Raw genomic sequence first — 13,144 nt, forward strand, 5'->3', positions numbered from 1 at the left:
GTGGACAGACACATAGGTAGGTAGCAGTAGACAGACACATAGGTAGGTAGCAGTAGACAGACACATAGGTAGGTAGAAGTAGACAGACACATAGATAGGTACAAGTAGACAGACACATAGGTAGGTAGCAGTAGACAGACACATAGGTAGGTAGCAGTGGACAGACACATAGGTAGGTAGCAGTAGACAGACACATAGGTAGGTAGCAGTAGACAGACACATAGGTAGGTAGAAGTAGACAGACACATAGGTAGGTAGAAGTAGACAGACACATAGATAGGTAGAAGTAGACAGACACATAAATAGGTAGAAGTAGACAGACACATAGGTAGGTAGAAGTAGACAGACACATAGATAGGTAGAAGTAGACAGACACATAGATAGGTAGAAGTAGACAGACACATAGGTAGGTAGCAGTAGAGACAGACACATAGGTAGGTAGCAGTAGAGACAGACACATAGATAGGTAGCAGTAAAGAGAGACACATAGGTAGGTAGAAGTAGACAGACACATAGGTAGGTAGAAGTAGACAGACACATAGATAGGTAGAAGTAGACAGACACATAGATAGGTAGAAGTAGACAGACACATAGGTAGGTAGCAGTAGAGACAGACACATAGGTAGGTAGAAGTAGACAGACACATAGATAGGTAGAAGTAGACAGACACATAGGTAGGTAGCAGTAGAGACAGACACATAGGTAGGTAGCAGTAGAGACAGACACAGATAGGTAGAAGTAGACAGACACATAGATAGGTGGCAGTTGAGACAGACACAGATAAGTAGCAGTAGAGACAGACACATAGATAGGTAGATATAATAGAATAGACAGTCAGAGAGAGGAGCACAGGGGTGCAGGATATCAGAAAGGACCACTCATGTCCAGATTCAGAGATTTGATAATACACATAGTTGTGACATTGATGCTCAGGTTAAAACAGAGGCGGCTAAAGACATCCAGTGTTTTGGCTCTTACGTCTCTCTCTTACCCTGGCTGTTTCTCACCTTGTACGGGGGCTGAGGAGGTCTGGGCCAGGCGGATGTGGTCATCAGTAATGTGGTAGGCAGGCTGGTGTTCGGCAATCTCTACGCTGGTGCACACATTACTCTCCCCATGCAGGAAGAAGGTGAAGGAGCATGATAGGTGCTCACTATAGACAGAGAGAGAGAGAGACACAGAGACGATGTCAGTCACATACAGTTCCTATGCAGTAAAGACTTTTCACTGCAGCGAGAGAGACAATATAGAGACAACATTTCTGGCACTTTGCACTAAGTTGCTGTTATACCATGTAGTTACTATGGTAACAGGGATGGCATTAGCTCCCCATGGTAACTACTGATTAGTAATTGTGAGCTGCACATTTGTACATACAGTACACGTAGATGAGAAAACAGACTTAATGTGTCTTTGAAAATACAAAGCTTTTCATAAAATCATATAAGCTTATCGTTCATCGTCCAACATATACGGTAGGTCCTTATTGCAGGAATAAATCCTAATTTCCCTATGATTGATTAAAGTGACATAATGTTTATGTATGGCTTCTACTCTTCAGTATACTTCTTGGTACAGTTTATTATGGTGGTCTTTGTTTTATCACACATGTAATAGCTAACCCATTATTGTGATCTATAACTGAGGGTGGGCAGGACATCATTAACCACCTGATGTTAATGATGTGCATTTTTAATCTATAAACCCCATCGCCTGTCTAGCCAGGCTTATAAGCCAGCAGACAATAAACTCAGCATGTAATCTCCATGTGATTACTGTGCTGCCTAGTGCCTATGCAATATCTCTGTACCCTGAAGAAACTGGCCTATGTTAGAGCCGTAATGGATCATCAATTCAATACAGTGGCCACTTCCAAAGCCACACACGGGCTATTTTGGAATAGAACTAATGATAATATCTCAGAGTCTGTTATTCACTGTTGATGTGGCCTGAAGATGGCGCTGAGTGATTGCGGAGAGAGACCAGTTTCTTAGCTACATAAACATTCCTCAAGCTCACCAAGAAAAACATACCATCATAACAGCGGTCGGTTCCAGCACTGCCATCCAGATTCACACACACACACACACACACACACACACACACACACACACACACACACACACACACACACACACACACACACACACACACACACACACACACACACACACTTCCTGATGTTCCGGCTGCTGCATCAGGCCATGAAACTCAAACTGGCTTCTGTTCTACAGTACTACATCTCCCATCTCAATAATTTAGCTCTCTACAGCACATGTAATATATATATATATTTTTAATAAAAAAATCTATGTCGCTCCACTCCACCCCCTTACTTAACGCCACATGAAGAGCTATTTATAGCCGTGAGGGGTGCCTTCGGGGGATAGTCTGTAGTGAAGAGTCCAGTCCAGCCCACCAACACACACACACACACACACACACACACACACACACACACAAATGCACACATTCAGCCAAGTTGGACCTACTGTATGAAAAGCATGTGTTGTTGTCTGACGCTGCTTCCCTATGGTGACTTTGCATCACTGCCCAGTGTGAACCCATCTATATGAGTGGATAACAGGCCTTTGGGATACAGTCATGTACAAAATAATGCAATAAGATTAAAGTAGTTCCCTACCTTTTGGAACAGAATCATGTAAGTATAATTGGACGGTTTCCTAAATTTCAAAATTGTCAGCTCCAGTTTTAATATTTCTAATTTCTATGTGGCCAAATTAAACAATTACTTAAAACAAATTGTTTCTCTATTTGTATTGTTCCCCTTAGTCTCACACACTGAAAATGCTTTATTAACCAATCATAAATACAATCTATAACTTTTACAACTGTCTTCTGATACACTGTCTATCACTTCTGGAGAGTCTCCACTTGGACTGCCTCTATACACTTTTAATAAGCCTTGTGTAAGGAGCTCCCACAATGTCCTCCTCACATGGGTCATCCTATTTACTCAACAGTCAAGCCCCCTATTTATACTCAAGCAGGAGACAATCTCCTGGGGTGCTCATTTTTTTTACGAGAGCCGCATACAAAAACACACATTAGTCCTTTCCATGACTCCCCCGTGACCCCTTCTCCAGACCGCAGTCAGAGCAGGAGAGAGAGGGAAGGAAATCTTCATGAAAAATGTTCCAACATAAAAAAATCACCGCCCAGCTCACAAGCTGGCTTCTCCCCTCCCTCCTTGTCTGTACTGAGCGGGTGGAACATCCAGTCTTTTCATATTTCAACATTGTGGCAGGGGGACCTGAGCTGAAAGTCTACTGTACAGACTGACTGGCTAACAGCACCTTGGTATAGTTTACCTTGGTAAATCAACTAGAGCACATACAATGGTTATACTGTACCAGAAAATTATGTCCACAATATAAGGCATGATAACAGTAATGACAATGTACTGTAGGTAATCACAACAATCATAATATAATGTTTTGCTCCATTTCAGACAACAACACAGACTGAGTACGTTTACATGCACAGTAATATTTAGATATTAAACTCATTGTGGCAGTAGGCAGATTATGCAATAGTCATGTAAACACCTTAGTCTGTTTAGCTTAATCCATGTACGGTCATAATCGAAGTAAGCATACACTGATTAAAACACGTGGTTTTCTGAGCAGACATGTAAATACCTTTACCTTTTACTGCAGTGGGCTAAATCCGGGTCTACTTTGAAACAAAAGTATACACCTCACACACATGGTTATGAGCTTAAAAAAAGAAGACACCTGTATCATGTTAAGTTTAAATGTATTACATTTTGAGTTTGCATTACAATATTCCACTTCATATACACCACAGAAGACTGAAATATAACAAAACCGTTTGAAATAGAAACACCGGATTTTCAGAGTAAAAATAATAATACATGTTTATAATTATGAAATTATGAAAAATATTCATAACATTCCACCCATGAGGCCGCTAGGTCATTTTACTGTTGGAAAGGCTACTAGGCGTTCCAGTGGTGTATTTGATCTGCACATGTGCAAGCACCAGCCGAGAGCCTCCCTCTTTAGCACCAGCCGAGAGCCTCCCTCTTTAGCATGAGGGAAGTGAGTTCAGAACAACTGAATGTATGAGTCTTAGAAGTAATACAAACTCACATACAAACTTTATATCTCCCAACTCAGAAGGAAATATGCTTCTCAAAAAGAACATGGTCGATGTGCAAAAAGGTTTATTTTGATTGGTGACTTTCTGCATTTACCAGAGTGCCATCAGGTAGCCTGATGTCAGATGTGTCCATGTAAACAGGATTATTATCATCGCTGCAACGCCCGTACGGACTCGGGAGAGGTGAAGGTCGAGAGCCATGCATCCTCCAAAACACGACCCTGCCAAGCCACACTGCTTCTTGACACACTGCTCGCTTAACCCGGAAGTCAGTCGCACCAATGTGTCGGAGGAAACACCGTATACCTGGCGACTGAAGTCAGCGTGCATCCCATCACAAGGAGTCGCTAGAGCGCAATGGGACAAGGACATCCCGCCAGGCCAATTGTGCGCCGCCTCATGGGTCTCCCTGTCGCAGCCGGCTGGGATCGAACTGTAGTGACACCTCCAGCACTGTGATGCAGTGTCTTAGACTGCTGTGCCACTCGGGAGGCCCGCATGTACATTGCCTTGCAAAAGTATTCATTCCCCTTGGTGGTTTTCCTATTTTGTTGCATTACAACCTGTAATATAAATTGATTTTTATTTGGTTTCATGTAATGGACAACCACAAAATAGTCCAAATTGGTGAAGTGACATTTCAAAAATGAATTTAAACAGAAAAGTGGTGTGTGCATATGTATTCACTCCCTTTGCTATGGAACACCTAAATAGGATCTGGTGCAACCAATTACCTTCAAAGTCACATAATTAGTTAAATAAAGTTCACCTGTGTGCAATCTAAGTGTCACATGATCTGTCACATGATCTCAGTATATATACACATCTGTACTGAAAGGCACCAGAGTCTGCAACACCACTAAGCAAGGGACACCACCAAGCAAGCGGCACCATGAAGACCAAGGAGCTCTCCAAACAGGTCATAGACAAAGTTGTGGAGAAGTACAGATCAGGGTTGGGTTATGAAAAAAGATCCGAAACTTTGAACATCCCACAGAGCACCATTAAATCCATTATTAAAAAATGGAAAGAATATGGCACCACAACAAACCTGCCAACAGAGGGCCGCCCACCAAAACCCACAGACCAGGCAAGGGGGGTATTAATCAGAGAGGCAACAAAGAGACCAAAGATAACCCTGAAGGAGCTGAAAAGCTCCACAGCGGAGATTGGAGTATCTGTCCACTGGACCACTTTAAGCCGTACACTCCACAGAGCTGGGCTTTATGGAAGAGTGTCAAGAAAAAAGCCATAGCTTAAAGAAAAAAATAAGCAAACATGTTTGGTGTTCACCAAAAGGCACGTGGGAGACTCCCCAAACATATGGAAGAAGGTACTCTGGTCAGATGAGACTAAAATTTAACTTTTTGGCCTTCAAGGAAAACGCTATGTCTGGCGCAAACCAAACACCTCTCATCACCCCGAGAACACCATTCACACAGTGAAGCATGGTGGTGGCAGCATCATGCTGTGGGTATGTTTTTCATCGGCAGGCACTGGGAAACTGGTCACAATTGAAGGTATGATGGATGGTGCTAAATACAGGGAAATTCTTGAGGGAAACCTGTTTCAGTCTTCCAGAGATTTGAGACTGGGACAGAGGTTAACCTTCCAGCAGGATCATGGCCCTAAGCATACTGCTAAAGCAACACTCAAGTGGTTTAAGGGGAAACACTTAAATGTCTTGGTATGGCCTAGTCAAAGCACAGACCTCAATCCAATTGAGAAAATGTGGTATGACTTAAAAATTGCTGCATACCAGTGGAACCCATCCAACTTGAAGGAGCTGGAGCAGCTTTGCCTTGAAGAATGGGGAAAAAAATCCCAGTGGCTAGATGTGCCAAGCTTATAAAGACATACCCCAAGAGACATGCAGCTGTAATTGCTGCAGAAGGTGGCTCTACAAAGTATTGACTTTGGGGGTGAATAGTTACGCACACTTAAGTTTTCAGTTATTTTTGTCTTATTTCTTGTTTGTTTCACAATAAAAAATATTTTGCATCTTGAAAGTGGTAGACATGTTGTGTAAATCAAATTATACAACCCCCCCCAAAAAAATATATTTTAATTCCAGGTTGTAAGGCAACAAAATAGGAAAAATGCCAAGGGGGGTGAATACTTTTGCAAGCCACTGTAAATGTTTTAATCAAACTATTATATTAGAGTTTTTTTTAAAATTGTTAACATGCATTGGTTAAAACTGAAGTCACAATGTCAAAACTCTTCACACAGTCAGCACAACAGAAGTGTATGTGGACCAAACTGTGAATCATTTTTCATTGCTTCCACACAAAATGCATTCAATGACCTCAATCTCCGAAACTCTTTTCTCATTCATACTCCTGCAAAACTATATATTTGCAGCACTTGTTTTCAAATGCGAACACAATGTTTCCAAAACTGTTAAAAACACATGTAAAACAGAATGATGGTAAATGTCAAGCATTTCTGCAGTTACCAGACTGAAACATATAGAAAATCTCAGCAGAATATTGAATCATTCCAGCCTACCCAAGTGTCCTGTTTTTAGTTCCGTTACCAAGCGGACAAAAGAGGATGGCTGTCACGTCCCGACCATAGAGAGCCTTTTTTTTCCTATGGTGGAGTAGGTCAGGGCGTGACTGGGGGGTTATTCTAGTTTATATTTTCTATGTGGGGTTCTAGGTTGTTTTTTCTATGTTGGGGTTTTGGTATGATTCCAAATTAGAGGCAGCTGGCTATCGTTGTCTCTAATTGGGGATCATACTTAAGTAGGATTTTTTTCCACCTGTGGGTTATGGGATTTTGTTTATGTTTTGAGTTAGTGTTGTAGACATGGTTCGTTGTTTGTTAGTTTATTGTTTATTATTTTGTCTTTGCTAAAATGTAACTTCTTTAATAAATTATGTGTAACTCAACATACGCTGCACCTTGGTCCGTTTCTACGAATGACCGTGACAATGGCTTCAGAATGATTTACAGTTTTTTTTACAATGGCTAAGACTAGAGGTTGATTTGTATTATTTTTCAACGGCGATGCCGATACTGATTATTTGAGGACCCAAAAAAGCTGATACCGATAAATCGGTCGATTTTTATATACATATTTGTAATAATGACAATTACAACAATACTGAATTAACATTTATTTAACTTAATATAATACATTAATAAAATCCATTTAGTCTCAAATAAATAATGAAACATTTTCAATTTGGTTTAAATAATACAAAAACACAGCGTTGGGGAAGAAAGTAAAAGTGCAATATGTGCCATGTAAAAAGAGCTAACGTTTAAGTTACTTGCTCAGAACATGAGAACATATGAAAGCTGGTGGTTCCTTTTAACTTCTTATGGCTAGGGACAGTATTGAGTAGCTTGGCCCGAATAAGGTGCCCAGAGGTGTCCAGAGTAAACTGCCTGCTACTCAGTCCCAGTTGCTAATATATGCATATTATTAGTACATTTGGATAGAAAACACTCTGAAACTGTTTGAATGATGTCTGTGAGTATAACAGAACTCATATGGCAGGCAAAAACCTGAGAAAAAAATCCAACCAGGAAGTGGGAAATCTGACGTTGGTCGTTTTCCCAACTCATTCCCTTCCTAAGGCTTCCACTAGATGTCAACAGTCTTTAGAACCTTGTTTGATGCTTCTAATGTGAAGTGGGAGAGAATGAGAGGGGAATTAGTTAGAAGTCTGGCAGAATGCCTTGAGCTCGTGACGCTAGTTCACATGAGAGCGAGCTCTGTTCCATCGCAATTCTACAGACAAAGGATTTTTCCAGTTGGAACATTATTGAAGATTTATGTTCAAAACATCCTAAAGATTGATTCTATACATCGTTTGACATGTTTCTACGAACTGTAACGGAACATCTTGACATTTCGTCTGCTCCTAGTGAACGCACTTCGTGAGTTTGGATTTGTTTACAAAACGCCCTAACAAAAGTAGCTATTTGGACATAAATGATGGACATTATCGAACAAAACAAACATTTATTGTGGAACTGGGATTCCTGTGAGTACATTCTGATGAAGATCATCAAAGGTAAGTGAATAATTATAATGTTATTTCTGACTTCTGTTGACTGCAAAATATCTTTTTGGCTTGTTTGGGCTCTGAGCGCCGTACTTAGATTATTGCATGGTTTGCTTTTTCCATAAAGCTTTTTTAAAAATCTGACACAGCGGCTGGATTAAGGAGAAGTGTATCTAAAGTTCCATGTATAACACTTGTATTTTTATCAACATTTATTATGAGTATTTCTGTAAATTGATGTCGCTCTCTGCAAAATCACAGGATGTGACTCCTCTCTTTGGCTGGAAAAATAGCTGTGTTTTTCTGTGACTTGGCTCTGACCTAACATAATCGTTTGTGGTGCTTTCGTCGTAAAGCCTATTTGAAATCGGACACTGTGGTGGGATTAACAAGACGTGTATCTTTAAAATGGTGTGAAATACTTGTGTGTCTGAGGAATTTTAATTATGAGATTTCTGTTGTTTTGAATTTGGTGCCCTGCACTTTAACTGGCTGTTGTCATATCGATCCCGTTAGCGGGATCTCAGCCCTAAGAAGTTTTTAACATGAGTCTTCAATATTCCCAGCTAAGAAGATTTAGGTTGTAGTTATTATAGGAATTATAGGACTATTTCTCTCTATACCATTTGTATTTCATATAAAGTTGAAGTCGGAAGTTTACATACACCTTAGCCAAATACATTTAAACTCAGTCTTTTCACAATTCCTGACATTTAATCCTAGTAAAAATGCCCTGTCTTAGGTCAGTTATTTCAGCTTTGATTTCTTTCATCACATTCCCAGTGGGTCAGAAGTTTACATACACTCAATTAGTATTTGGTAGCATTGCCTTTAAATGGTTTAACTTGGGTCAAACGTTTCGGGTAGCCTTCCACAAGCTTCCCACAATAAGTTGGGTGAATCTTGGCCCTGCTGATAAGAGCTGGTGTACCTGAGTCAGGTTTGTAGGCCTCCTTGCTCGCACACGCTTTTTCAGTTCTGCCGACAAATGTTCAAATCTTGGCCCTGCTGGGAGAGGGAGAGGGAGAGGGGTACGGTGGAAGAAGACTGAGAGGAGCTGGTGTACCTGAGTCAGGTTTGTAGGCCTCCTTGCTCGCACACGCTTTTTCAGTTCTGCCGACAAATTTTCTATAGGATTGAGGTCAGGGCATTGTGATGACCACTCCACAACCTTGACTTTGTTGTCCTTAAGCCATTTTGCCACAACTTTGGAAGTATGCTTGAGGTCATTGTCCATTTGGAAGACCCATTTGCAACCAAGCTTTAACTTGATGTCTTGAGATGTTGCTTCAATATATCCACATAATTTTCCATCTTCATGATGCCATCTATTTTGTGAAGTGCACCAGTCTCTCCAGCAGAAAAGCACCCCCATAACATGAAGCTGCCACCCCCGTGCTTCACAGTTGGGATGGTGTTTTTCGGCTTGTAAACCTCCCCCTTTTTTCTCCAAACATAACAATTGTCATTATCGCCAAACAGTTCTATTTTTGTTTCATCAGACCAGAGGACATTTCTCCAGAAAGTATGATCTTTGTCCCCATGTGCAGTTGCAAACCGTAGTCTGGCTTTTTTTATGGGGGTTCTGGAGCAGTGGCTTCTTCCTTGCTGGGAGGCCTTTCAGGTTATGTCAATACAGGACTCGTTTTACTGTGGATATAGATACTTTTGTACCTGTTTCCTCCAGCATCTTCACAAGGTCCTTTGCTGTTGTACTGGGATCGATTTGCACTTTTCACAACAAAGTACGTTCATCTATAGGAGACAGAACGTGTCTCCTTCCTGAGCGGTATGACGGTTTATACTTGCTTACTATTGTTTGTACAGATGAACGTGGTACCTTTAGGTGTTTGGAAATTGCTCCCACAGATGAACCAGACTTGTGGAGGTCTACAATTGTTTTTGTGAGGTCTTGGCTTATTTCTTTTGGTTTTGTCCATGATGTCAAGCAAAGAGGCACTGAGTTTGAAGGTAGGCCTTGAAATACATCCACAGGTACACTTCCAATTGACTCAAATGATGTCAATTAGCCTAACAGAAGCTTCTAAAGTCATGACATAATTTTCTGGTATTTTCCAAGCTGTTGAAAGGCACAGTCAACTTGGTGTATGTAAACTTCTTACCCACTGGAATTGTGATACAGTGAGTTATAAGTGAAATAATCTGTCTGTAAACAATTGTTGGAAAAATGACTTGTGTCATGCACAAAGTAGAAGTCCTAAACGACTTGCCAAAACTATAGTTTGTTAACAAGAAATTTGCGGAGTGGTTGAAAAACTTGTTTTAATGACTCCAACCTAAGTGTATGTAAACTTCTGACTTCAACTGTACCTTTGACTGTTGGATGTTCTTATAGGCACTATATATCATTGCCAGCCTCATCTCGGGAGTTGATAGGCTTGAAGTCATAAACAGTGCAATGCTTGAAGCACAGCAAAGAGCTGCTGGCAAACGCAGGAAAGTGCTGTTTGAATGAATGATTACGAGCCTGTTGCAGCCTACTACCATTCAGTCAGACTGCTCTATCAAATATCAAAACATAGACCTAATTGTAATATAATAAACACAGAAATACGATCCTTAGGTCATTAATATGGTCAAATCCGGAAACTATAATTTCGAAAACAAAACGTTTATTCTTTCAGTCAAATACTGAACCGTTCCGTATTTTGTCTAATGGGTGGCATCCATAAGTCTAAATATTGCTGTTACATTGTACAACCTTCAATGTTATGTCATAATTATGTACAATTGTGGCAAATTATTACGGTCTTTGTTATGAAGAAATGGTCTTCACACGGTTCGCAACGAGCCAGAATTCACAAACACCACCAAAACTCTATGTACCTACAGGCCAATTTGCACATGTTTACATACTCTCTTCAAAACTGTTAAACTTAAGTTCAAAACCTAACATAACACAAAATTGAATAAGACAGCAATTTGCAGCATTTCTACAGTAACACCGTATTGAAATATATTCCAAATACAAAATATGAAATTCTATCAAAACAATTAGACAAACCACAGCCAATATCCATTGTAGCTGAACACCTACAGCCAGGGGTTAGTCTTTCAATTTCATTACCATCTATCTACCATCTATAATGTTGTACTGTAATGTAAACATGGACCCAGCCAGAGATAGAGAAGCGGCTGACAGAGGAAGAAGAGTGGCTGGGAGAGGGAGAGGGAGAGGGTGAGGGAGAGAGAGAGAGAGAGAGAGAGAGAGAGAGAGAGAGAGAGAGAGAGAGAGAGAGAGAGAGAGAGAGAGAGAGAGAGAGAGAGAGGGTGAGGGAGAGGGAGAGGGAGAGAGGGTGAGAGAGAGAGAGAGAGAGAGAGAGAGAGGAGAGAGAGAGGGAGAGGGAGAGGGTGAGGGAGAGGGAGAGAGGGTGAGGGAGAGGGAGAGGGAGAGAGGGAGAGGGAGAGGGTGGGAGGGAGGGAGAGGGGAGGGAGAGAGAGGGAGAGGGAGAGGGAGGGAGAGGGTGAGGGAGAGGGAGAGGGTGAGGGAGAGAGAGAGGGAGAGGGAGAGGGAGAGGGTGAGGGAGAGAGAGAGGGTGAGGGAGAGGGAGAGAGGGAGAGAGAGGGAGAGAGGGAGAGGGTGAGGGAGAGAGGGAGAGAGAGGGAGAGGGAGAGAGGGAGAGGGTGGGGGAGATGGAGAGGGAGAGGGAGAAGGAGAGGGAGAGGGAGAGGGAGAGGGAGAGAGAGGGGGAGAGGGAGAGGGAGAGGGAGAGGGAGAGGGAGAGGGAGAGGGAGAGAGAGGGAGAGGGAGAGGGAGAGGGTAGAGGGAGAAGGAGAGGGAGAGGGAGAGGGAGAGGGAGAGGGAGAGGGAGAGGGAGAAGGAGAGGGAGAGGGGTACGGTGGAAGAAGACTGAGAGGAAGATCAAGAGCTGTAGTCTCAAATGAGATTAGGGCTGGTAAGATGTGCATTCCGCAAGGGCATCTGACTGAACTGCACATTACAGAAGTAAATTGAGCAAAGCCCCCAAACCCACTTGTGTGTAATTGTTTTTTGTATTTCTGCTAAGGACCCAACGGTTACCTCCCACAGGCAGGAGAGGTAGGATTTTCACTGTTGTTCAGGAAACTGCAATTGTTGATATGGTCATCAGAAACAATGGCATAAAACTCACATAGATTCGGGACAGAGTGTTGGCAGACAACATTACATTTGGAAATATTCACAATGTAACAATAACAACTATTTCTAGAGTCCTGAAACAACATCAAGTCAGGATGAAGCAGTTGTACTCTGTCGCCTTTGAGAGGAACTCTGAACGAGTCAAGCAACTCAGGAACCAATACGTCCAGGTAAGATGACTATAAAATACAGAACTGGTTATGAACAAAACCAAACAGGGCTGAGGCACACAATGGCATGTTTTTAGGTATAATGTAAACTACAGTAATAGCCTAACTCTTATGTTGTTAGTGTTGTTAGCATTTTTTAGGTCATTGTTTAATGAGTGACTGTCACGCCCTGACCTGAGTATTCTTTGTTTTCTTTATATATTTTGGTTAGGTCAGGGTGTGACGAGGGTGGTATGTGTGTTTTTGTCTCATCTAGCGGGTTTGTACTGTCTAGTTTTTTTGTAGATTTATGGGGTTGTTTCCATCTAGGTGTTTATGTAGGTCTATGGTTGCCTAGATTGGTTCTCAATTAGAGGCAGGTGTTTATCGTTGTCTCTGATTGGGAACCATATTTAGGCAGCCTTCTTCTTCGGGTATTTCGTGGGTTATTGCCTATGTGTAGTAGTTGCCTGTGTCTGCACTCGTTATCATAGCGTCATGTTCGTTTTGTTGTTTTTGTTCTTCGTGTTCTTCATTAAATAAAGAAGAATGTATTCTAACCACACTGCACTTTGGTCTACTCCATACGACGATCGTGACAGAATAACCCACCAACCAAGGACCAAGCGGCGTGGTAATGGGCAGCAGCGGACACAAGACTCCTGGACATGGGAGGAGATATTAGA

General features: G+C 41.7%; 1 protein-coding gene across 1 annotated transcript in view; it reads right to left on the bottom strand.

The window, feature by feature from the left end:
- Positions 1–13,144, bottom strand: part of LOC118372407 (mediator of RNA polymerase II transcription subunit 13-like) — a 72,035-nt gene that overhangs the window by 28,836 nt on the left and 30,055 nt on the right. The window contains exon 4 of the mRNA XM_052460672.1: positions 1,008–1,153. Coding sequence (XP_052316632.1) covers positions 1,008–1,153 — 146 coding nt within the window. The remainder of the gene's footprint in view (positions 1–1,007; positions 1,154–13,144) is intronic.

This window comes from Oncorhynchus keta, chromosome 13 (assembly GCF_023373465.1).
Source record: "Oncorhynchus keta strain PuntledgeMale-10-30-2019 chromosome 13, Oket_V2, whole genome shotgun sequence".
Taxonomy (NCBI): domain Eukaryota; kingdom Metazoa; phylum Chordata; class Actinopteri; order Salmoniformes; family Salmonidae; genus Oncorhynchus; species Oncorhynchus keta.